This window comes from Oncorhynchus mykiss, chromosome 15 (genome assembly GCF_057628025.1).
Source record: "Oncorhynchus mykiss isolate SJ-2025 chromosome 15, ASM5762802v1, whole genome shotgun sequence".
Taxonomy (NCBI): Eukaryota; Metazoa; Chordata; class Actinopteri; order Salmoniformes; family Salmonidae; genus Oncorhynchus; species Oncorhynchus mykiss.
In genome coordinates, this window is record NC_143036.1 from 28,129,093 (window position 1) to 28,154,951 (window position 25,859).

Below are 25,859 nucleotides of genomic sequence, written 5' to 3' on the forward strand. Positions count from 1 at the left end.
GTCCGGCACAGACCTGTCAAATCCGGACACGCTAGTTAGCCTAACAGCTAACAGCACTCAGCCATCTGTAAAAATAGTGTGTTTACATCTGCATAGCTGCGTAGGGCTCTTAGGCTTGGGTTTAAGCCTCCTTAAGTTGCATCACTCATGCTTGGCTGTGGTGTCAGTCACTGTAGCGGTTTACTGGGAAGAGCCCAAAGCCTCTCTAGCCCTCCACCACATGGCTCTGCTGTCAGAGCATGTACAGGCGTTCTGCTTGACACAGAATGATGCAATGTTTTCTAGTTGCTGAGCTCTGGTAGTCCAGTCGGTATGGTTGGTGGGTCTGAGGCTGCCGAGGCCCTCTAGTGGTATGTGCTGTGCATTGCCGCTGCTCACATTTGATGGTGATGGTGGACCTGGGTTATATTCATTTGTGCACACCATAGCAAAACGTTTTGCAACGGAAAACGAAAACAAAATTGTTTTATACGTTCAGTTTGTCCCTCCCCGCATCAGTCCGTTTTCTTTTGTTTGGGGCTACATGCAAGTGTTCAGATCAAAAATGAAACCCCCTTGTGTTCAGCATTATCGTTCTGGATTTACACTGTAAATTGTATATTTGTGTTAGTACTTTGAAAAAACATCTATGTTCTTTTTGGAGCCAAAACAGCTGTGCACTAAACTGTAAATTCCAGCCATATTTTTGTGGTTGTGTAGCCAAGACGCTTATCCACAAGCCTGTGCTCCACAAAATGGCTGCTCTCTAACTTGAGTACATTGTCATGTTGTCTGTGCCCTTAGATCCAAAATGGCTGTCCACTAACCTGGGCATCCTGACCTGCATCGAGTGCTCTGGAATCCACCGGGAGATGGGAGTTCACATCTCACGCATCCAATCCATGGAGCTAGATAAGCTAGGCACCTCTGAACTCTTGGTGAGTGAAAAAAGAAATACATTTGGTATACACAGTAGATCAACATACAAAATAGATTCAGAAACAGGATAGAAATAAATACATCTGGATTACAACGTGATTGTGATTACGGCAATTCGAGCAAAGTGCTTCTAACGAGCATCTTGACATTCACAAGTGACTTGATTTTTTTTCCCTTCACAGCTGGCTAAGAACGTAGGGAACAGTAGTTTCAATGAAATAATGGAGGAGAACCTTCCTGGTCCCTCACCCAAACCCACACCTTCAAGTGACATGTAAGTACTCAGAGTCATCAACGACTACATGAACTTCTTCGAAACTAGAAGCTCCGTGGAAATGTTACCTCACTTTCACTTGTCCCTTGACATGACTGGAAGCATAATCAGGAGTATGTTTGAGCTTATGCAGGTAGATGTGTCTGGCGGGAAAAGACACAGAAATCAATTGGAACACTAGAATGGCCATTGGCATCTTAGCAACATGGCTAAAAAAAAATCCATCCATCTTGGTCAGGAAACCGTTCGTGCTAGAAACTGAATTAAAGGATCCCTATGGGAGAAAATATCCACACAAGCATTGCGAAAACCGTCTCCTTATTCTCCTCCTCTTCCCCGCGTCTCTCTCCCTCCTACAGGACAGTGAGGAAGGAGTTCATCAATGCTAAGTATGTGGACCACAAGTTTGCACGGAAGACCTGTACCTCCTCGGCAGCTAAGACCATCGAGCTGTGTGAGGCGGTCAAGTCCAGGGACCTGCTGTCTCTCATCCAGGTGTACGCTGAGGGGGTGGAGCTAATGGAGCCACTGCCCGAGGGTGGACAGGTGAGTCTGACCTCTAACGTCACAGACCCTGGACTGTATTACGATCTCATTTCACCTGAACAGGGCACATATTCTTAAAGCGTCTCATAGGATTGCTGATCTAGGATCAGGTCCCCGTCCCCCTCCCCCCGTCCATGTAATCTTATTCATTATGATCCAAAAGTTTAAACTGATCCTAAATCAGCATCTATACTCTGACGCTTTGATGAATATGGGCCCTGATCTGGTATGGGGGGGTTGGTTTTACAATATGAGCAGAAGTGTACTGTTTAATAGGGAAATACTAAATTGCACTGAGTCTGTAAGGTGACTGTTCTCTACATGGGCAAAGTAATGAGCAGTCCACTGAGAAAAACAAGAGTTTTTACTACTGGGCAATGTTGGACAAGACAACAATGCCCAAACGAGAAAAGTGACTCAGTTAAGCTATCACTACTGCCGCCCACTAAACGTTGAACCACGTAGCACTGCGGTGTGCTCTCAGAAGTAGTCCATAGGGAATAGTGGCCAGGGATGAGTCACTGACGCTGTTTGAAAGCAGGCAGAGCTTCTAGCCCAGGTTGACTCACTGATATCTAATACAACCCTGGCTGTCAGTGGATCTGCTCTGAGAGGCTGCATCCCAGGGCTCTGGTCAAAAGTAGTGAATTCTAAAATGATCCCCAGCAGACAGCAGATATCAGTAACCAGAGCCGCAGACAGTGAGGGTGTGACAGGAATACATGATAAAGTAGCCTCTCCCTCTTCCTGAACGGATACCCTGCATCTCTGGTTGACTCATAGTCATTGGTATTGCGTGTGTCACTGTGTCCTCACTCTTCCCAAATAAGTCTCCCTACTGGGGACTCACAGAGATAATCAGCGACGTAGCTACCAGTCATTTTCAATTAGAGGAGACACAAGGAGACGCAACGACATGTGTGCTGTCTGAAGGATAGACCCACCAAGGAAGATCTCAACGACTTGATGGTTGATTATCTCGGCAAGTGTGAGTTCAATCACAGCCAATGAGGTGCTGGTGGCGGTGACCTTTGTTCATATTGGGCAGGAAGGGCTGTAGACTGAAGCTGGCTTATCGTTTCAGTGTCTTCTACCGACATCGGTGCGTCCAAACCTCTCTCTGTCATAGAAATGTTCGCATCACACTCGCAGTCTTCCCTTGAGGGGGAGACGTGCTATTTTTAGGAGCCATTTTGTTGACTGCAACCTCTTTAAATGCTGAGCGAGAGAGAGTGTAGAATGGATGCTGCCTGCTGTTCTCCCCATGTCGAAAGTCTCTCATGTCTTTGCTGTATGTGATCGCCCCCTTCAGGAGGCCGGAGAGACTGCGCTCCACTACTCTGTGCGCACCGCCGACCAGACCTCACTACACCTTGTGGACTTCCTCGTACAAAACAGGTAAAATTACCAAATAAGGCCCCGTCAATAAAGTGAAAATAAGCATTTTATCCCATACAGGCTACCATAGCTTTGGGCTAATGTGAAATTGGATTTTAAAAGCAGTGAAAGCACACACTTCCCGTAAGCTGTTGTGCCCAAATACTAAGAAACATAACAGAATATTATAAATAAGTAGTATTTCCACCGTTTGGTCATGTAAATTGAGGTGTTAAATGTGAGAATTTCAATGGAATAGCTTCATGGAAAGCAGTAGTGTTCCCTTCCTATCGCTGCACCGCTGCAAGAGGAAGATGAGCAGAGTAGAGCTCAGCACAGCTTAGATTCCCACAAGGCGAACAGAACTGGGTCAGGCAGACACTTGTTCTCCGCCTTCATTTATTCATCAGTCTTTTCAATTGTTTGCTCCCTGCCTCGCTGCACCCCGGGCAGACTGTTACCGGGAAATGGCTCCTCATTAATTAATCGGTCCACCTTCACGATTTCATGCTTAAACTTGGTAATTGGCCTAATTGTTTTCAATTCAGAGATAGGAGGAGATGAAACGGGGACCAAACACTTACCTGTCAACGTGCTAGTGTGACTGTGAAGGACACCTTCCTAATATTGAGTTGCACCCCCTTTTGCACTCAGAACAGCCTCAATTCGACGGGGCATGGACTCTACAAGGTATCGAAAGCGTTCCACAGGGATGCTGGCCCATGTTGACTCCAATGCTCCCCACAGTTATGCCAAGTTGGCTGGATGTCCTTTGGGTGCTGGACCATTCTTGATACACTCGTGAAACAGTTGAGCGTGAAGAACCCAGCAGCGCTGCAGTTCTCAACACACTTAAACCAGTGCACCTGGCACCTACCACCATACCCCGTTCAAAGTCACTTAAATCGTGTGTCTTGCCCGTTCACCCTCTGAATGGCGCACGTACACAATCCATGTCTCGATTGTCGGAAGGCCTAATGACCTGGTCAGTATGTCATGGAAAGAGCAGGTGTTTCTAATGTTTTGCACTCTGTTTATATTTTGTGAGCCGTAGTGACAAATAGGTATTTTAAAGGTCAGTTTGTCTCTTAAAGCAGTATGTATGATCAAAGCGTGAACGACAGTGTGACAACTTTACCTCTGTGCAAAATGGCGTCTGGGGTGTGACCCGTGACATGACCGTGTGCGTGCGTGTGCGTGCGTGTGCGTGCGTGCGTGCGTGTGTGTGTGTGTGTGTGTGTCACAGTGGGAACCTGGACAAGCAGACAGAATGGGGAAACACTGCCCTGCACTACTGCTGCATGTACGAGAAACACGAATGCCTCAAACTACTGCTGAGGGGCAAACCAGCCACTGACATCAGTGAGTAACACACACACTCATATGTAAATGTATTCCGACTTGGTTATGTTAACATGCCTGTTCTGTTTTTGGCGAATCAGAATTGTATTTTATACCACAGGAGGTTGGGGGAGGACTGGCACATGGCTTCCATGTGTTTGATGCCATTCCATTCGCTCCGTTCCAGCCATTATCATGAGCCGTCCTCCCCTCGGCAGCCTCCACTGGTTTTATATATACGTGGACGGAATGTATGCATCTAGCGTAACCAATATCATGCCTGTTCTTTTAGCCAATCAGAATGGTGAGACGGCGCTGGATATTGCCAGGCGTATGAAGAACAGTCAGTGTGAGGAGGCAGTAAGTATCCCACTGTGAACACGAGCCACCATATGTTTGACTGTTGATGACATGAATCGATAGCCGTACTTAGAGATGCAATCGTGTTCTTTGTCGAAGTAGCATCCACGCCTCATCTGATGATGTGGCAGCACGGTAGATAGTATAGATCGAAGGGACTTGTTGACAGGCACATCTTTGGACACTAGATGGCCGCAGCCAAAGACCTACCCAGGCTTCTAGTGACTTCAGAGAGGAGGCTGTTGCTGATGTACGGTTACTATTTGCACACAGAAAACTTATGTCATGTTTTGAACATCAAATTTAAGGGGAGGGCAAACAATCAAATGAATGTTGGAGGTATTCATTGTTGGTTATGATAGAGTTCCCTTCAACTGACTTACGGGCTATAATTACATTTACGTCATTTAACAGACGCTCGGACACTTACAGCAGGGAGTTCATACTGGTCCCCCGTGGGAATCGAACCCACAGCCCGGGCGTAGCAAGCGCCATGCACTACCAACGGAGCCACACAGGACCACTGTTCACTGTGTGTTCATTTGTATGTCCTCTGTATTTCCTTGTTTCAGCTGGTGCAGGCTGCAGCGGGGAAGTATTACCCACATGTCCACGTGGAGTATGAGTGGAGCCTGAGGCTGGAGGAGCTGGACGAGAGCGATGATGATCTCGATGACAAGGTCAGACTGGGACTGCAGGTCCACACGTCTGGACAGAGCACACAACTTGAAATCCATGTGCAAATACTCTATATATATACAAAAGTATGTGGTTTGGCGGATGCCAGTAGAACGCTTACTCCGCAATGCATAGTGTCAACTGTCAAGTTTGGTGGAGGAGGAATAATGGTCTGGGGCTGTTTTCCTTGGTTTGGTCTTGGCCCCTTAGTTCCATATAAGGGAAATGTTAACACTACATGATAAAATGACATTCTAGACGATCCAGCGCTTCCAACTTTGTGGCAACAGTTTGGGGAAGGCCCTTTCCTGTTTCAGCATGACAATGCCCTCGTGCACAAAGCGAGGTCCATACAGAAATGCTTTGTCAAGATCGGTGTGGAAGAACATGACTGGCCTGCAGAGAGCCCTGATCTCAACCGCATCAAACATCTTTGGGATGAATTGGAACGCCGACTGCGAGCCAGGCCTAATCACCCAACATCAGTGCCCGACCTCACTAATGCTCTTGTGGCTGAATGGAAGCAAGTCCCCGCAGCAATGTTCTGGGAAGGCTTTCCACATCTAGTGGAAAGCCTTCTCAGAAGAGTGGAGGCTGTTATAGCAGCAAAGGGAGGACCAACTCCATATTAATGCCCATGATTTTGGAATGAGATGTTCGACGAGCAGGTGTCCACATACTTTTGGTCATGTAGTGTATTTGCACCCATCTCGCATTGACATCAATGCATGATCTAGGCCTACATGAAAGTCAAAGTTCCTAAGTTCACCCTCTTCCAAGTTGACACTTGTCTCTCTCTCCCTCTCTGTCTGCAGCCTAGTCCCATAAAGAAGGACCGTTCCCCGCGGCCCCAGAGTTTCTGCCACTCGTCCAGCCTGTCTCCCCATGACAAGCTGTCTCTGCCGGGCTTCATCAGCCACCGGGACAAACAGCAGCGCATGTCTTACAGCGCCTTCACCAACCAGATGTACTCCGCCTCCACCGACCTCACTTCCTCTTCCCCCGTGGCAGATGCCCCCCCTCTACCCCCCAGGAACCAGGGCAAAGGTGAGACCTGGTTGTGATTGGCCAGGGCCCAGACTTTTATCAGTGTAGGATGAATTTGCCTCTAGACACTGATCTTGGTCCATTTTGTATTTTGCCCACTAATGGTTAAGGTGAGGATTGGGGAGGGGGAAGCTGATCCTAGATCTCTATCTAAGGGAAAATTCTACCTGAAATGTAAATGGCCTAAAGATTATGTGGCCAGTTGTGGAATGTACATAGGATACATAGCAGTGTTGTCTGGTTGGCCAGAATTTACATGTATGGAGAATTTACATGATCTTTTATCTCTAACACTGGTACTCAGGAAGAACGCAGTAATAACGTTGACTGTTTTTCTCTGTTACAAAACATTGTAATCATAATGCTAGTTAACCAATTTACTGATAGTATTTTCCTCTCTCTCTCAACCTTACACACACACACACCCTTGAGAGGAATGTATCAATAAGTCGATCAGAGGGCGGGTAGCGGCTGTTATAAAGACTGCTTACACAAGGAAGGCACCTCCAGTAAAAAGGATGGCTTAAGGGCTGCAGGCATGAGGAAGTGTAAGAGAGAGTGGAGAGACACACTTAAGTGATAATGCCCGAGAAGCCGGTGTTTGGAGGATATATTGGCATGGGTGTTGTTAGGCCCTAGACACAAATCTAGGGTTGCTACCCAAGCCGACTGGTCGGTCGCTCTATCGGTTCGGTTGCCAGAGACGCGACACAGTCGTTCGTTCTAAATGTTCATGCCATGCTGGCTGGCAACATTCTTATTCCTTGTTGCTAGCTAGCTGACTTACAGTCACCTCACAAAGTACAGCCAGAATAACAGCCAGAATAACAGCCAGAATAACAGTAAAGTAGCTGCATTTCCATTTGTTTAAGCTGTTTACTGGTGACATTTATGTGGATAGATCCATAACAATGAGCTAATGAGGTGCGATTTCGCCTGGCATAGAAAATGTGCTCTCTCGTCAGGACACTGTTGTTCAGAGCTAGCCAACAACAGAGCTAACACAGTCACTTCAAACTGAAGCTGGAAAGACTGCAAACTGGCTGCATTTAGTTTCGTTTGACATTTTTTCAATTAACATTTCTTTGTATATATCCATGATTTCGACTGGCTGAGAAACGCTGCCTGCCTGTCTGTCTCATCCCGACTCCCGACACATTCATTATTATGGGACAGTTGGAGATTGAATTTGAACATTGAAACAATGTTGCAAATGTAAATCGCTTGGCTGGGCTGAAGAGACAGTTGATTGCGCAGTCTGATGGAACAGAGTAAATAGGCATTTTAACGTCATAGATTTAGCCTGTGGTAACTTGTGGAATAGATACCGGCTGGAATGCGGTTTTAACCAATCAGCATTCAGGATTAGACCCACCCATTGTATAAAGCAAGATAGATAATACACCAGGCTGATAATGTTAACACTTCGTTATGGAAATCCAGGGCTGTGTCCCAAATGGCTGTGTCCCAAATGGCACCCAATTCCCTACATAGTGCAATAGTTCGCTATGTGCCCTGGTCAGAAGTAGTACACTATATAGGGGAAAAGGTGCCATTTGGGACGCAGCCAGCGACATTTCCTGATCAGCAACACTATCTGACAGTACAAACAGACTCCAAGGGGCGAGCGGCACGGTCAGCACAATTATAATGAACCAAAACATCCCTCCCGAAGACAGGATTTAGAACACAAACACTCACACCCCAGGTTGCTATTCCCTATCCTTGTTACAGTACAGTAGGCTACATTGTTGACGCCAATACACTGTTGAGCGGAGTCAAGAGAAACGGCGGTTTCTCTTTACACACAAGAGATGGACAGTTCTCTTTTTCAGTGGGCGTCGGACTGACTCGTTTTCCCCTCAGGCGTTTTGATGTCATTTCTCCTCTTTTTCTTTGCTTGTCACTAATAAGATTTCATCAGGGGGTTTATAGAGGCTTACGTCTCAAATGGCGCCCTATTCCCTATATAAGTGCACTACTTTTGATCTGAAACTGCATAGGGCTCTGGTCAAAAGTAGTGCACTACATAGGGAATAGGGTGTCATTTTCAAATGCAACCAGTGTGTGGGAGAAGCTCACATACGTTCTCTCCCACACTCTTCATCTCTCTCTTCATCCTTCTCTCGCTCTCTCTCTTCATTCTTCTCTCTCTCTCTGTCTCTCTCTTTTTTCTCTTTTCTTTCTCTTTCAGCGCCGCACTTGGCATTCCTCGGCTCTCACTCGCACTACGCCACTCTGGCCGGCACTCGACCATACATCAGTGAATATCCTGTTTTTACATTTTGTCCTGCTGTGCCCGCCCGTATACTTTCTGCTGCCCAGTGGCACTGGTAGCGCTTTACTTCCCAGGGAAAATATGGGTGGTGGCGTCTTAAACTTTGAACAATGGCACTGTAAAAGTGTGGTTAATTATCATTTTTCTTACACGCAGTTTTATCACCTTTTGTGACATGTCGCCACCCCTGAGCTGCAAAGTGCTATCGTACCTTATGTAGGCTGTGTGTCCCAAATGACACTCTATTCCCTATATAGTGCCCTATGGCGTGTACAGTAGTGCACTATATACAATATAGGGTGCCATTTTTGGATGCAACCTGACTCCTCTCTAACTGGCTGAGTTCTCTATTAGCCACAATCTTCTAGTGTCTGTTTCTAGGCTTACACGCAGCTGGGAATGGGACTAGCTGCTTTTGGGTCATTTTACTGTCGGTCCAGAAGTCTCAGGAGCGTGTACACCCACTCCAAAATACACAAAAACACACACAAAACAACACCTACACAATACACACACATTGTTCTTTGTCCGTCTTCTCTGTATTCCTATCTGGGGGCATTTCTCTGTTCACCGGGATGTTGTGTTTTTACCTGTATTGATGTTGTGTTAACGTATCTCCCCCACGTTGGCCAACAATTGTGTTAACCCCAGTCCCGATGGCAAGAAACCTTCCTCTCATCTACCCTCTCCTCTCAAGCCCCTCCCCTTCCTCTTAGTATCCCAGGTGACAGAATGAATGACGCCTGTCCCTTCACTGCATGTTTGTATGTTGTCACTCCTCCAGCTCCTCCCTCCACCCTCACCCCCGGAGGCAGCTCCACCCTGTCCAAGAAGAGGCCTCCGCCCCCTCCCCCCGGGCACAAACGCACCCTGTCTGACCCACCCAGCCCGCTTTCCCACAGTAGAGGGGGCATTTACGTGGGTGAGTCCTCCCTCGTGGGCAAGACCCAAGCAGATACATCTAAATACTGCTTGGTCGTCTTTATTAACGAAGGACATGATCCATAATAACATTCAAGTCTCTGGTCCTGGACAGTTGTAGTGTGTGCAGGCTTTTGTTCCAGCCCAGCACTAATAACATATGATTGAACTAAAGTCAATCCTAATGCTTACCCACACTGAGGCCCTACAGGACCAGAGTTACCCATCTCTGGCCTAGGCTTGAGTGTGTTTCCAATCAGGTCTTCCCCATGACCATGAGTGTCAGTGCTGTTCATGAATGACTGACACATCCTGGTCCTTTTATGGTGTGATGGCAATGACACAGACACATCCTGGTCATTTTATGGTGTGATGGCAATGACACAGACACATCCTGGCCATTTTGGAAGGTGATGGCAATCCTGTGTAAATGTATGTGTTAGTGTTGGATGTCAGATCATTATTTTTGTCATCATTTTGTCTCATCTGTGATGTTTTTTGTATTGTGAGATAATGGCCTCAACAGCATTAGTATAGAAGAAAATGTAGATTATTAGCTGAATAAAGCTACACTGAACAAAAATATAAACGCAACGTGTAAAGTGCTCGTGTTTCATGAGCTGAAATAAAAGATCCCAGAAATATTCCATATGTACAAAAAGCTTATTTCTCTCAAACTTTGTGCACAAATGTATTTAAATCCTATTTAGTGAGCATTTCTCCTTTGCCAAGATAATTCCTCCACCTGACAGGTGTGGCATATCAATAAGCTGATGAAACAGCATGATCATTACACAGGTGAACCTTGTGCTGGAGAACACAATGCCACAGATTCCTCAAGTTTTTTTTCCCTCAAGACTGCAGGAATGTCCACCAGAGCTGTTGCCAGAGAATTTAATGTTAATTTCCCGCCTCCAATGTCATTTTAGAGAATTTGTCAGTAAGTCCAACCGGTCTCACATCCGCAAACCAAATGTAACCATGCCAGCCAAAGACCTTCAACTGCGGAATTGTCTGAGACAAGCCATCCGGACAGCTGATGAAACTGTGAGTTTGCACAACCAAAGAATTTCTGCATAAACTGTCAGAAACCGTCTCAGGGAAGTTAATCTGCGTGCTCGTCTTCACCAGGGTCTTGACCTGACTGCAGGTTTCAACTAGGCGAGTGGTTTGCTGATGTCAACGTTTTGAACAGAGTGCCCAATCGTGGCAGTGGGGTATGGGCAGGCATAAGCTACGGGCAACACAATTGCATTTTATCAATGGCAATTTGAATACACAGAGATACCGTTGTCGTGACATTCATCCACCTCCATCATGTTTCAGCATGATAATGCACGGCCCCATGTCACAAGGATCTGTATACAATTCATGCAAGCTGAAAATGTCCCAGTTCTTCCATGGCCTGCATACTCACCAGACATGTCACCCATTGAGCATGTTTGGGATGCTCTGGATCGACTTGTACGATAGCGTGTTCCAGTTCACTCCAATATCCAGCAACTTCACACAGCCATTGACTGGGACAACATGGACTGGGACAACATTCCACAGGCCACAATCAACAGCCTAATCAACTCTATGCAAAGGAGATGTGTCGCTCTGCATGAGGCAGAGCGAAGTAGTGCACTGGGGCGGCAGGGTAGCCTAGTGGTTAGAGCGTTGGACTAGTAACCGGAAGGTTGCCAGTTCAAACCCCCGAGCTGACAAGGTACAAATCTGTCGTTCTGCCCCTGAACAGGCAGTTAACCCACTGTTCCCAGGCCGTCATTGAAAATAAGAATTTGTTCTTAACTGACTTGCCTGGTTAAATAAAGGTAAAAAAAAAAAAAAAAAAAAAAAAAAAAAAAAAATGATGGTCACATCAGATACTGACTAGTTTTCTGATCCATAGCTTTTTTTTTAGGGTACACTACATGACCAAAAGTATGTGGACACCTGCTCGTCGAACATCTCATTCCAAAATCATGGGCATTAATTATATGGAGTTGGTCCCCCCTTTGCTGCCCAAACAGCTTCCACTCTTCTGGGAAGGCTTTCCACTACATGTTGGAACATTGCTGCAGGGACTTGCTTCCATTCAGCCACAAGAGCATTTGTGAGGTCGTCCACTGATGTTGGGCGATTAGGCCTGGTTCGCAGTCGACGTTCCAACTCATCCCAAAGATGTTCGATGGGGTTGAGGTCAGGGCTCTGTGCAGGCCAGTCAAGTTCTTCCATAACGATCTCGACAAACCATTTCTGTATGGACCTCGCTTTGTGTACGGAGGCATTTTCATGCTGAAACAGGAAATGGCCTTCACAAATTTGGAAGCACAGAATCATCTAGAATGCTATTTGTATGCTGTAGCGTTAACATTTCCCTTCACTGGAGCTAATGGGCCTAGCCGGAACCATGAAAAACAGACCCAGACCATTATTCCTCCTCCTCTAGCGGATAGTGTTCTCCTGGCATCCGCCAAATCCAGATTCGTCCGTCCACTGCTCCAGGGTCCAATGACGGCGAGCTTAACACCACTCCACCGGACGCTTGGCAATGCGCATGGTGATGTTAGGCTTGTGTGCGGCTGCTCGGCCATGAAAACCCATTTCATGAAGCTACAGACGAACAGTTCTTGTGCTGACATTGCTTCCTGAGCAACGGTTAACGGTCCCTGTGAGCTTGTGTGGCCTACTACTTCGTGGCTGAGACATTGTTGTTCCTAGACGTTTCCACTTCACAATAACAACACTTGACCAGGGCAGCTCTAGCAGGGCAGAAATGTGACGAACTGACTTGTTGGAAAGGTGGCATCCTATGACGGTGCCACGTTGAAAGTCACTGAGCTCTTCAGTAAGGCCAATCTACTGCCAATGTTAGGCTATGGAGATTGCATGTCTGTGTGCTCGATTTTGTACACTTGTCGGCAACGGCTGTGGCTGAAATAGCCGAATCCACTCATTTGAAGGGGTGTCCACATACTTTGTATATATAGTGTATCTGTAACCAACAGATGCCTTCTGCATTCCCAGTCATGCGAAATCCATAGATTAGGGTCTAATGAATTTATCTCAATTGACAGATTTTCTTATATGAACTGTAACTCAGTAAAATCTTTGAAATTGTTGCATGTTGCGTTTATATTTTTGTTCAGTGTTGATCTCCATCGTACAGCTACCTCCGAGGGTCCATAATAGTAGCTAATGGAAAGCTCAGCCTGACATCTCCTTCCCTTAGACTTTTCTACTATAATGTTTGGGTACAGCAATATATTTGTATACCAGTTACAGTATATGTATAAATGGACTACATAATAATAATAATGAATTATAATAATTTAATCAGGAGAATTAAATCAAAATCAAAGATGTGCCTATTTAGGTGACCATTTTGGGCTGCGGGGTAATATGGGGATGAATATTATATACACTGAGTAGCATGTATCCATATCTCACAAACCATCTCGACATTTCAGGAAGTGACTCCATCCCTCCACCTGCGAACAAGATGTCACCGTTATCCAACAAGTTTGAGGGCATTCCACAGCAGCAAAGGTACATAGGCATCCATTTTGGATGCAGGCATTTAGAATATTTTCCTAAATATTGTTTATGTATGATAGAGTTCTGATCTTTTTATAATTTTTCATTAACTTCCTACAACCATCTGTTTTCAGCACTACTTCTAGCAACACAAAGTCTACACTTGGTCCAAGGGTTCTACCCAAACTACCTCAGAAAGGTATGTTGTATTGGATTAGCAATGCCTATAACTGTAGGTGAGATCACCTTATTTTCGGCATACTGCCCAGCATTAGAGTCAACATGTGTTTAATATAGTACCTGCGTCCTGGTTCTTCTCTTAGTGGCACTGCGTAAAATCGACACCATACACCCATCTATGGACAAACCCGGTCTGCCTCCAGAGGTGCTCCAGAAATCCCCTCCAGGACCTGAATGCCTAACAAAAGCCATTCTACCCGACAAGCCCCAACTAGGAGACCTCCCCCCCAAACCCCAGCCCTCTGAGCTGCCCCCTAAACCTGGAGAACTGCCACCCAAGCCCCAGCTCTCCGACCTCCCCCCCAAACCGCAGCTAGGGGACCTACCACCTAAACCCCTGCTCAAAGACCTACCCCCCAAACCTCAGCTCTCCCAAGACGGCCATCCGAAACCGGGGGTAGCAGATCTGCCCAGTCCGAGACCACCCCCTGGAGAGCCTGCGCCGAAGCCCCACCCCCCGGAGTCAGCGGCGGCCAATCAGCAGGCAGAGACTGAGAGCCCGTCCTCCCAGGGCAGCGAGGACACCAATGGGAGCCCGGCGTGTGCTCCAGACACACCAGTGCCCTTGCCCAGGAAGAATACGGTAAAGTTCACTTAAGGACACCGCAGAAATCAGAGAGCTTTAATGGTATCATTGAGTAATATCTGGGTAGTTCTGCAAATGGGTCCCACTGGTTGGTTGGGCCAGTTCCTCTTGGGTTGAAGCCACAGACAGGGTTGTAGTGGAATTGTTAATAGGTGGGTCAAAACACAGAAACTTTATGCAACCAGACCATTCCACATACTATTTACTTGTCCCTGGTGACATTTCTGGTAAATCAAATCAAATCAAATTTTATTTTACAAGGTAGCATTGTTTAAAGTGGCTAGTGATATATTTACATCATTTCCCATCAATTCCCATTATTAAAGTGGCTGGAGTTGAGTCAGTGTCAGTGTGTTGGCAGCAGCCACTCAGTGTTAGTGGTGGCTGTTTAACAGTCTGATGGCCTTGAGATAGAAGCTGTTTTTCAGTCTCTCGGTCCCAGCTTTGATGCACCTGTACTGACCTCGCCTTCTGGATGATAGCGGGGTGAACAGGCAGTGGCTCGGGTGGTTGATGTCCTTGATGATCTTTATGGCCTTCCTGTGACATCGGGTGGTGTAGGTGTCCTGGAGGGCAGGTAGTTTGCCCCCGGTGATGCGTTGTGCAGACCTCACTACCCTCTGGAGAGCCTTACGGTTGAGGGCGGTGCAGTTGCCATACCAGGCGGTGATACAGCCCGCCAGGATGCTCTCGATTGTGCATCTGTAGAAGTTTGTGAGTGCTTTTGGTGACAGGCCGAATTTCTTCAGCCTCCTGAGGTTGAAGAGGCGCTGCTGCGCCTTCTTCACGATGCTGTCTGTGTGAGTGGACCAATTCAGTTTGTCTGTGATGTGTATGCCGAGGAACTTAAAACTTGCTACCCTCTCCACTACTGTTCCATCGATGTGGATAGGGGGGTGTTCCCTCTGCTGTTTCCTGAAGTCCACAATCATCTCCTTAGTTTTGTTGACGTTGAGTGTGAGGTTGTTTTCCTGACACCACACTCCGAGGGCCCTCACCTCCTCCCTGTAGGCCGTCTCATCGTTGTTGGTAATCAAGCCTACCACTGTTGTGTCGTCCGCAAACTTGATGATTGAGTTGGAGGCGTGCGTGGCCACGCAGTCGTGGGTGAACAGGGAGTACAGGAGAGGGCTCAGAACGCAACCTTGTGGGGCCCCAGTGTTGAGGATCAGCGGGGAGGAGATGTTGTTGCCTACCCTCACCACCTGGGGGCGGCCCGTCAGGAAGTCCAGTACCCAGTTGCACAGGGCGGGGTCGAGACCCAGGGTCTCGAGCTTGATGACGAGCTTGGAGGGTACTATGGTGTTGAATGCTGAGCTGTAGTCGATGAACAGCATTCTCACATAGGTATTCCTCTTGTCCAGATGGGTTAGGGCAGTGTGCAGTGTGGTTGAGATTGCATCGTCTGTGGACCTATTTGGGCGGTAAGCAAATTGGAGTGGGTCTAGGGTGTCAGGTAGGGTGGAGGTGATATGGTCCTTGACTAGTCTCTCAAAGCACTTCATGATGACGGATGTGAGTGCTACGGGGCGGTAGTCATTTAGCTCAGTTACCTTAGCTTTCTTGGGAACAGGAACAATGGTGGCCCTCTTGAAGCATGTGGGAACAGCAGACTGGTATAGGGATTGATTAATGTTCATATGTGTGTTTAGGGGAAGACCAAATCTCGGCGGGTGAAGACCATCTATGACTGCCAGGCCGACAATGATGACGAGCTGACATTTGTGGAGGGAGAGGTGATCATAGTGACGGGAGAGGAGGACGGGGAGTGGTGGGTAAGTAACTTCCCCCTAACAGGCTCACTGATGTTACCCAAACACTATTAGATTAGAGTAGAAGTTTAATAGTCACATGTACAGGGTTGCAGGGTACAGTGAAAATCTTAAACTCCAATCTCCAACAATGCAAGTCAAAGTCAAATAAAAACAATCAACCACCCCCAAATACAGGTGTGCGAAGCTTGTTGCATTATACCCAAGAGGACTCAAGGCTGTAATCGCTGCCAAAGGTGCTTGAACAAGAGTAAAGGGTCTGAATACCTATATAAATGGTTTTTGCTTTGTCATTATGGGGTATTGTGTGTAGAATGATGAGGGGGAAAAACTATGTAATACATGTTAGAATAAGGCTGTAATGTAACAACATGTGGAGAAAGTCAAGGGGTCTGACTACTTTCTGAATGCACTGTATATTAGAAGCTATAGAAATGTATTTATTAATGTCTACATTTGTTTTTTCTACATGTATTCTATTACAAGCACCTTATTGCATATGTTTTTATTATATTATGTACTAAAATAAAGGAAATTTGTATTTTTAAAAATCTGTAAATGTATGTATGTGTGTGTGTGTGTGTGTGTGTGTGTGTATATACAGTACCAGTCAAAAGTTTGGACACACCTACTCATTCAAGGGTTTTTCTTTATTTTTACTACTTTCTACATTGTAGAATAATAGTGAAGACCTCAAAACTATGAAATAACACATATGAAATCATGTAGTAACCAAAACATTTTAAACAAATTATGTTTGAGATTTTTGGTTCTTCAAAGTAGCCACCCTTTGCCTTGATTACAGCTTTGAACACTCTTGGCATTCTCTCAACCAGCTTCATCTGGAATGCTTTTCCAACAGTCTTGAAGGAGTTCACACATGCTGAGCACTTGTTGGCTGCATTTCCTTCACTCTGCTGTCAAACTCATCCCAAACCATCTCAATTGGGTTGAGGTCGGGTGATTGTAGAGGCCAGGTCATCTGATGCAGCATTCCATCACTCTTCTTCTTGGTCAAATAGCCCTTACACAGCCTGGATGTGGGTTGGGTCATTGTCATGTCATTGTCCTGTTCCACTAAGCGCAAACCAGATGGGTTGGCGTATTGCTGCAGAATTCTGTGGTAGCCGTGCTGATTAAGTGTGCATTGAATTCTAAATTAAAAAACTGACAGTGTCACCAGCAAAGCACCCCCACACTATCACACCTCCTCATCCATGCTTCATGGTGGGAACCACACATGCGGAGATCATCCGTTCACCTACTCTGCGTCTCACAAAGACACGCCGATTGGAACCAAAAATCTTACTTTTGGACTCATCAGACCAAAGGACAGATTTCCACCAGTCTAGTGTCCATTGTTTGTGTTTCTTGGCCCAAGCAAGTCTCTTCTTCTTATAAATATCCTTTAGTAGTAGTTTCTATGCAGCAATTCGCAGTCTCCTCAGAACAGTTGATGTTGAGATGTGTCTGTTACTTGAACTCTGTGAACATTTATTTGCTGATTTCTGAGGCTGGTAACGCTAATGAACTTATCCTCTGCAGCAGAACTAACTCTGGGTCTTCCATTCCTGGGGCGGTCTTCATAAGAGCCAGTTTCATTATAGCGCTTGATGGTTTTTGCAACTGCACTTGAAGAAACTTTCAAAGGTCTTGATATGTTCCGTATTGACTGACCTTTATGTCTTAAAGTAATGATGGACTGTTGTTTCTCTTTGCTTATTTGAGCTGTTCTTGCCATAATATGGACTTGGTCTTTTTACCAAATAGGGCTATCTTCTGTAATCCACCCCTACGATGTCACAACACAACTGATTTGGCTCAAATGCATTAAGAAGGAAAGAAATTCCACAAATTCACTTTTAACAAGGCACACCTGTTAACTGAAATGCATTCCAGGTGACTACCCCATGAAGCTGGTTGAGAGAATGCCAAGTGTGTGCAGAGCTGTCATCAAGGCAAAGGGTGGCTACTTTGAAGTATCTCAAATATAAAATATATTTTGATTTGTTTAACACTTTTTTTGGGTTACTACATGGTGTGTTATTTCATAGTGTTGATGTCTACACTATTATTCTACAATGTAGAAAATAGTAAAAAATAAAAACCCTTGAATGAGTAGGTGTGTCAACTTTTGACTGGTACTGCATATATGTGTATATTATTATAAATATATATATATATATATACACACACACACACACACACACACACACACACACATTAAAACACAAAAACACAGTCATGGGAAGCACAAGTTGAACATCACAAATCACCCAATGGTGGGGAAGTGCCAAGATGGAGGCGCAGTGGCTTGAGAACAGCGTCCCCTGTAAGTCATCTAGTGTGTATATAAATCATTGGGTGTTACCTTAAACTAGTTTCAATTTTACCATAGTCACACTGCCAAACAGACCTAATAGCTGGCTAAACATTGAAAAAGAACACCTGTGCAGTGCTGTTCTCCTCAACTCACACATTCTCTCTGTTTCCTTTCAGATCGGCCACATTGAAGGGCACCCGGAGAGGAAAGGGGTGTTCCCAATGTCCTTTGTCCACATCCTGAGTGACTGACAGCCAGACGAGGCTTGCACTAACCCCGCCGCCCTAACCCCTAGAAGTACCCCTGTACTGTAAATAGCTACTGTAACAACCTGACGTGAAACCAGTGTTCTAAAGAGAAAAAAAAAACGCAATGAAGAAAAACAAGTAGGCTCAACTAGCCACTGGATGCTGAGCACATCCATTTTGTAAATACAAATGTGTGTATTTTTCCTCTTACCAGTATTATCTTAATCTTAGAGCACGACCTATGGCTGCCGTAGCCACTCTTACCCTAAAGTGTATGTTTATGCTGTTACTGTGTATATATGTATGTAAATATATTTGTGTGTGTGTGTGTATATACATGTACAAGCATACATGCGTTCTCTGCTTGCCAGATAATAACCAAGTATCAGGGCAGCCGTGTTTGCATTTTATCTGTAATCATTTTACTAGTCATCCCTGATATCATTGCTTGCATTTCTGGAGAAGGCCAAATATGAAGGAATAGGAAAGAGATCATGTCACTAGTCTCTCACCGTTTCCTCATCCTACACCACATTAGACTGGAGATTCTCATGTCTCCAACTGAAACCTACCATGAAAACTCAGCTGAGGATTAAATATGTATTCATTCAATGTATTCCTTGTTCTTGCTCGCTTTGTGTGTACATGTATTCGGATTGTTTTACAGTATTGACACTTGCTGCTACTTTATGGTGGGATATCAGAAACCCCTGTGGAACCGCACAGGTCACCAGTAGTAGACTTAACAGTTTCACTCTGTCAAGTTATCTTCACGCTGTACTATGTGGAATTGAGCAGAGTGCTATTTAAAATGCCACTCAAATCAGGGTTTGAAGAACCACTTCTGATAGCCACTAACTCTCACAAGTACATATGGGAAGGTCAATGTCAGTAGGCAAGAATGTGATAATTCTGATGGCCTGGAGAGATTTGAACTAATGTCCAATGACATTTCAAACTTAATGTGGCGTCAATGATTTCCAGACGAGAGCTCCACTGTTAAGGATACAAACTAAAATGTAGACAGTTTGTGGATATTTATTAAATCCAGCGAGGCAGTCAAGCAGAAATAGTTTGCCTGTCACAGGGTTTTCCTCAGAACGCCGAGTACTTTTTTGGATGACAGGAAATTGCAAATAGTGAACAGGATATGTACCCTTCACTCCCCATTGACTTCATCTCCTCTGGTTTCAACCCATGTAAAGGAATATCAACCCCAATCATTCCATTGTACTAATAAAAGTGTTGTAATGGATGACGTCTTTGCCTTTATTATACTGAAAAATAAACGCACCATGTAAAGTGTTGGTCCCATGTTCCATGAGCTGAAATTAAAGATTCCGTTAATGTTCCATATGCACAAAAAGCTTCTCAAATTGTTCACATCCCTTAGTGAGCTTTTCTCCTTTGCCTAAATAATCCACCTCACAGTAGCTGACTCAGCATGATTACAAAGGTGCACCTTGCATTGGGGAAAGGTCACTATATATATATGCAGTGCACACAGATGTCTCAAGTTGAGACCGCATGCAATTGACATGCTGACTGTAGGAATGTCCACCAGAGCTGGTGCCAGATAATTTAATGTTCATGTCTAAGCCAACAGTCACTCCCCCCCCCCCCCCATGTCCAAATCAAATGTTATTGGTCACATACATGGTTAGATGTTATTGCGAGTAGCAAAACGCTTGTAACCCGGCCTCAACCACATGGATGGCATTGCTGTGAACAGCGTGCTCCATGGTGGCAGTAGGGTTATGGGCAGGAATAAGCGAGACAACTGCATTTCTCAATGTCAATATGAATGCACTGTGATAAGCTCCTGAGGCCCATTTGAAATTATGCATCCAGATGCATACAGTGCCTTGCGAAAGTATTCAGCCCCCTTGAACTTTGCGACCTTTTGCAACACAGCTGAACACACCATCCCCACTGTCAAACATGGTGGCAGCATCATGGTTTGGGCCTGCTTTTCTTCAGCAGGGACAGGGAAGATGGTTAAAATTGATGGGAAGATGGATGGAGCCAAATACAGGACCATTCTGGAAGAACCTGATGGAGTCTGCAAAAGACCTGAGACTGAGATTTGTCTTCCAACAAGACAATGATCCAAAACATAAAGCAAAATCTACAATGGAATGGTTCAAAAATAAACATATCCAGGTGTTAGAATGGCCAAGTCAAAGTCCAGACCTGAATCCAATCGAGAATCTGTGGAAAGAACTGAAAACTGCTGTTCACAAATGCTCTCCATCCAACCTCACTGAGCTCGAGCTGTTTTGCAAGGAGGAATGGGAAAAAATGTCAGTCTCTCGATGTGCAAAACTGATAGACATACCCCAAACGACTTACAGCTGTAATCGCAGCAAAAGGTGGCGCTACAAAGTATTAACTTAAGGGGGCTGAATAATTTTGCACGCCCAATTTTTCAGTTTTTGATTTGTTAAAAAAGTTAGAAATATCCAATAAATGTCGTTCCACTTCATGATTGTGTCCCACTTGTTGATTCTTCAAAAAAATACAGTTTTATATCTTTATGTTTGAAGCCTGAAATGTGGCAAAAGGTCGCAAAGTTCAAGGGGGCCGAATACTTTCGCAAGGCACTGTATCTATTCCCAGTAATGCAAAACCCATAGATTAGGCCTTAATTTCTCTTGACAATCCTCATTTACCGTAACCCAGTAGAATCTTCAATTTGTTTGGGTTACATTTTGTGCAGTATGCCAATAGAATGAGTGTCAGCCATGGTGCCTTAATTTTAATAAGGCTAAAATGTCTAGTAAAGAAACGTAGGTGGTTGCTGCTAAAGCCAAGGAAGTCACTCGTTTACATTCACAGATGAACAGCACTTCAGTGAAACAAAGTAATTTTGAAAGGACTTTTATTCGTCAGAAGCTTTTTGCACAACCTTTTACATTTGTCTAAGACAGGCCATTCAATTGTTTAAATTACTCCAGATGGTAGTACAAGCTAAGAGAAGCAGTTATTTTTTCTTCAAAAATAGTGCTTTGTATTGCAACACAAATTATATATTTACGCAAACAATAGTCAACTTAAAGCTTTATCCTCAAGCTCTTTCATACCAGAACTGCTGGTAAAATAAAAATACATTTATTTTGAGACTTGGCCTTTCTGTGCATGCTTCTTTGATCCATGGTCCTTATCCACCGACTTAATGACTCCCACAGCAACAGTCTGTTTCAAGTCCCTCGCTGCAAACCGACCTGAAGATGGAACACGTGGATAACAAATTACTTTTATTGTTAAAACCAAGTCAGCCATATTTTAGGTAAGGCACATCTGGTGAACAAGCAGTAATTTATCAGACATGATGCAGAATCAACATTTGGATTGGATAGAAAGCCATGAGCCAATTAAACATTACACTAGAAAATGTACCACTTAGTTCCAAATGTTCCATGCCCACTACCAATGACGTTGCCTAAAAATATTGAGAGAAGGGTACCTAAAGGAGGGTAGGTGAAGAAACTCTCCACACAGAGGGGTCTGTTGGGGCTCATCTTGACAGTGGCAGCATCACCAGACTGCAGGGTCTGGGGAAAGTCCTCCAGCTTCTTCCCTGTGCGACGGTCAATCTTCTCCCTCAGCTCTGCAAAGCGGCAGGTCACATGAGTGGTGTGGCAGTCCAGTACGGGAGAGTAGCCAGTCTTGATTTTGCCAGGATGGTTCAGGATTATGAGCTGTGGGAAGACGCAAAGACTTCAGTTATACAGTACTGGGCTACAGAACAGGTAGAGGGATCTGCACTAGTAGGGAACAGATTCACATCCTAAACCAGGGAAGATTTGTTTGACAAACCATCAGTACATTAGATAAATGGGACACTCGCCTTCAATACTGAATTGCCATTTTCAGATAGTGACATAAACCTGTACCTGTGCCACAAAGCTGTTGACATCAGAGGGAGGGTCATGCTGGGCGTTCCCCGCCACATCACCACGACGGAGGTTCTTTACAGACACGTTCTTGATGTTGAAGCCCACATTGTGGCCAGGCCCAGCCATCTGCAGACCCTCGTGGTGCATCTCAATGGACTTGACCTCGGCAGTCAGCTTGGCAGGAGAGAACATCAGGGTCATGCCGGGCTTCAGGATCCCCGTCTCGATCTTCCCCACTGGAACCGTGCCCACTCCTGTAGAACAGGGAAAAAGTGACAATCCAACTACTCACAATTTGTGAAACATGTAGGCCCCATGAGCCACCCCTCACCTCCAATCTTGTATACATCCTGCAGGGGCAGCCTCAGAGGCTTGTTGGCAACACGCACTGGTGGATGGATGGAGTCCAGGACTTCAAGTAGAGTTATCCCGTTTGCATGCCCTTGCCCTCTCTTGACTTTAGAGCCCTTGAACCAGGACATCTACACAGCAGAAGAAGGTTCATGCATCACAGGTGGATAAAAATTATACTTAAATGTGGATGAATGCAATTACAAACTACTCACTTTCTGAGATGGGGCAAGCATGTTCTCACCGGTCCAGCCAGAGATCGGAACAAAAGGCACAGCAGTGGGATCATAACCGATTCTTTTGAGGAAAGTGCTCACACTTTGGACCACTTCACCAAAGCGCTTCTGGTTGTATGGTGGCTCAGTCACATCCATTTTGTTTACAGCGACAATGATTTGCTTGACACCAAGCGTGTAGGCGAGCAAGGCATGCTCCCTGGTCTGGCCATTCCTGGAGATACCAGCCTCAAACTCCCCTTTGGCCGCAGACACGACCAGGAGGGCAACATCAGCCTGAAATGAATGGTGAACAAAGGCTTAAGAATAGGTTACCACATATTCACATTGGCCAAGTGTTAATAGCCCCCAGGCAGATACACTACAATGGGCATCGTCACCTGTGATGTCCCTGTGATCATGTTCTTGATGAAGTCACGATGGCCTGGAGCATCAATGATCGTGATAGTGTATTTGTGTGTGTTGAATTTCAACAATGAAATGTCAATGGTAATTCCCCGCTCCCTCTCAACTTTCAGTTTGTCTAACACCCAGGCATATTTGAAAGAGCTCTTGCCCATCTGTAGGATGAGAGAATTTAAAATTAGCTACAGTTGTAGTTGCTTAATACATAAATGTTGCGCCAATTAGTTCCTTACCTGGGCTGCAGCCTTCTCAAACTTCTCGATTGTTCTTGGGTCGACACCACCGCATTTGTAAACCAGGTGACCAGTGGTGGTTGACTTTCCGCTGTCAACATGGCCTATGATGACCACGTTTATGTGGGTTCTCTCCTTCACCATTTTCAACTAGCTTCTGCGAACAGATAAACTTCACCCAAAGAAGCCTCTAAGAGTATAGTGCTCGAATTTGAACGTAATAATTGTGTGCGTTACCCTAGTCTAAATACTTTCGTACCTCGTCGTCGTAAAGGACTGCTATACAATGTAGGTGGCATTTTATAGTCGGGGCTCCTGTAATGTTTTGATTGAAATCAGGCATGTGCATTCATTAATACCGCCCATCTGTGCAGCCCATCAATCATCGTTTCCCTTTCCCCCCTGTTCTTGAAGTCGTCTAATCATATATCAGACGTGACTGGACAGGTGAAAGCCAAGAAGCAAAGTTATTGCTTAACGCTAACACAATCATGTTAGATCAGTATTTCAAAGAAGGGACAAAGAAATTGTATTTTCAAAGTGTTTCGAACGGTTTTCATAGTCTACTTTAGTTTTGAATATTATGTTCGTACTTTAATTGTATGAAAATGTAGGTCTAAATTAACATGGAATTGCAATACATACTGGCTAAATGAACGTTTACTTTACACTTTAGACTATAGCCTATGTATTATTTGCCCAGGTGGTTATTGTTTCACGTTCAACTTGGCCTGATATGTGTTAGCATTTTGTAGGCAAACATTGCTGCGGGCTATTCTTTTTTTTCTTGCGAATTAGGCTACACGTTAATGTAACACGAAATTGCATGACATGTGTCATGTTCACACTGTAAATAACATTTGAACTCGGCAACATAAATACAGTAATACTAATCTGGTTACTGTAGCCGAGACCCGTGAGTCCGTTGTGTTCGATTTGCATTCAATGCAACCTCTCGCGCGTTGTTGAGGTTGTAACCTGTCTGTTGCACAATGACGTTAGACCAACCCGGAAATAGCGGACAACTGAAGCGAATCGTTATTCTTTGAGCTGCTAGCGTGGTAGCTACCAGGTGGAGGACGACTGCCTTTTCTTGCACTTCCAGCATTACGGTAAAACACAATTAAGTAATGTTACTTGTAAATATGGTCTCCAACGTAATATTGCTTTGTTATTATTGATGTTTGGCTAAATAAGTGTGCTGCTGTAAATAGGAGCAGAGTATTCAACAGGATGATCATTCATTGGGGTCTGTATACTGTAGGTGCTTTTTTTTTTTTTAGCAACGAGGGTGTATTCACTAGCGTCGCTTTCAATTGTATTGGGTTGCACAAAAACAGTCCCTGGGAAGCAAGAAGTTAAATACAATTCCATTTCACTTTAATGGGCCGGTGGCAAGGACGGTTGGTCATTATGACGGGGGAATTTGAGACCAAATATCTAAATGATAGTATTATTAAACAAACTTTCCAAACGTGGGACTGTTGTAGACACACTTCCTCTCTGCTTGTCTTATGTCAAAATAAAATTCCTGCACGTGCGCCATAATGTGGACAAAAAAATGAATAACTTTTGGGGGTGTTTTATTTTGACATAAGGTAAGAAGAGATGAAGTGTGACTGTTTGGAAAGACTATTTAATAATATGATATACGAGTTTATGACCTAGGTACCGATACCTGATAAGCATTCATATTGAATATGAAGATTAAGAATAAGCATTCATATTGAATATGAAGATTAAGAATAAGCATTCATAATGAATATGAAGATTAAGAATTTGATTATGATTAAGAATTTCCTTCCCATTTGAACCCCGTTCCATCCCTCTGCTGCAGTGTCTCAAACCCGAACGTGGAAGTGAAAATGTTCAGAAAGCTAGTTTTAGCCTTTAAATGTCATGCTTGTAATGTGACTAGGCTATGGTCTATTGACATGATGTTGAGTGTAAAATCTGCTGTACAAATCTCACACGCTTAACCACAATGCTCTGTATGTAGGCTATAGAGTCACATGACTTATGGCCTACTTTTCCAAACCATAATTCAAATCTGAGATGTAACCTACAGAGACAAATAATGGAGTGTTATTACAAGTTACCAGCACAACTCTACAACCATATTCATTTCACTTAGGATTGGCACTGATCTGTAGTGTAAAGATGTTTGATGTGACAGTGCTTAGATTAGGGACATGTGGTTAGCAGTAAGACTATCATTGGTTCAAAGAGGTACACTGTGGTCCATCATATGACTGTTACCTCCATGGCTCATCAGAGGGTAAACAGGCTTGGCCAGCATGGTGC

The 25,859-nt window shown here is 44.7% G+C and overlaps 3 protein-coding genes across 13 annotated transcripts in view; 2 read left to right on the forward strand and 1 right to left on the reverse strand.

The window, feature by feature from the left end:
- The window catches only part of asap1b (ArfGAP with SH3 domain, ankyrin repeat and PH domain 1b), a 68,732-nt gene extending 49,046 nt beyond the window's left edge, over positions 1–19,686 (forward strand). For 2 of the 7 annotated variants that reach the window (XM_090199789.1, XM_090199791.1), the window contains 14 exons: positions 784–917; positions 1,101–1,192; positions 1,552–1,738; positions 3,051–3,136; positions 4,362–4,477; positions 4,749–4,816; positions 5,389–5,496; positions 6,310–6,541; positions 8,736–8,804; positions 13,196–13,274; positions 13,397–13,461; positions 13,586–14,085; positions 15,741–15,863; positions 18,360–19,686. In XM_090199789.1, coding sequence (XP_090055915.1) covers positions 784–917; positions 1,101–1,192; positions 1,552–1,738; positions 3,051–3,136; positions 4,362–4,477; positions 4,749–4,816; positions 5,389–5,496; positions 6,310–6,541; positions 8,736–8,804; positions 13,196–13,274; positions 13,397–13,461; positions 13,586–14,085; positions 15,741–15,863; positions 18,360–18,434 — 1,934 coding nt within the window. In that variant the 3' untranslated portion in view covers positions 18,435–19,686. Of the gene's footprint in view, positions 1–783; positions 918–1,100; positions 1,193–1,551; positions 1,739–3,050; positions 3,137–4,361; positions 4,478–4,748; positions 4,817–5,388; positions 5,497–6,309; positions 6,542–8,735; positions 8,805–9,603; positions 9,742–13,195; positions 13,275–13,396; positions 13,462–13,585; positions 14,086–15,740; positions 15,864–18,359 lie in introns of all 7 variants that reach the window. The other 5 variants (XM_090199788.1, XM_090199790.1, XM_021562909.3 and 2 more) reach the window with 3 other exon arrangements.
- A 1,609-nt stretch (positions 19,687–21,295) lies between these two features.
- Positions 21,296–24,244, reverse strand: eef1a1l3 (eukaryotic translation elongation factor 1 alpha 1, like 3). Its single transcript, XM_021562910.3, has 7 exons — positions 23,556–24,244; positions 23,298–23,477; positions 22,897–23,193; positions 22,662–22,812; positions 22,328–22,584; positions 21,898–22,132; positions 21,296–21,655 (listed from the first exon to the last, which is right to left on the reverse strand). Exons 1-7 carry the CDS (start codon positions 23,697–23,699, stop codon positions 21,543–21,545), a joined length of 1,377 nt encoding a protein of 458 aa, XP_021418585.2. The 5' UTR covers positions 23,700–24,244; the 3' UTR covers positions 21,296–21,542.
- A 255-nt stretch (positions 24,245–24,499) lies between these two features.
- Positions 24,500–25,859, forward strand: part of cyribb (CYFIP related Rac1 interactor Bb) — a 39,434-nt gene continuing 38,074 nt past the window's right edge. The window contains exon 1 of one of the 5 annotated variants that reach the window (XM_090199800.1): positions 24,500–24,667. The gene's annotated coding sequence lies outside the window, so the exon portion shown is untranslated. The remainder of the gene's footprint in view (positions 24,668–25,859) is intronic. The other 4 variants (XM_021562911.3, XM_090199794.1, XM_090199795.1 and 1 more) reach the window with 4 other exon arrangements.

Excerpts from the sequence above, each read along its gene's own strand:
- eef1a1l3 (XM_021562910.3), bottom strand. The coding sequence starts at position 23,699 with ATGGTGAAGGAGAGAACCCACATAAACGTGGTCATCATAGGCCATGTT. Across the intron at positions 23,478-23,555 it reads TTGAGAAGGCTGCAGCCCAG|ATGGGCAAGAGCTCTTTCAA; the intron begins GTAAGGAACTAA and ends CTCATCCTACAG. Across the intron at positions 22,585-22,661 it reads GGATGTATACAAGATTGGAG|GAGTGGGCACGGTTCCAGTG; the intron begins GTGAGGGGTGGC and ends CCTGTTCTACAG.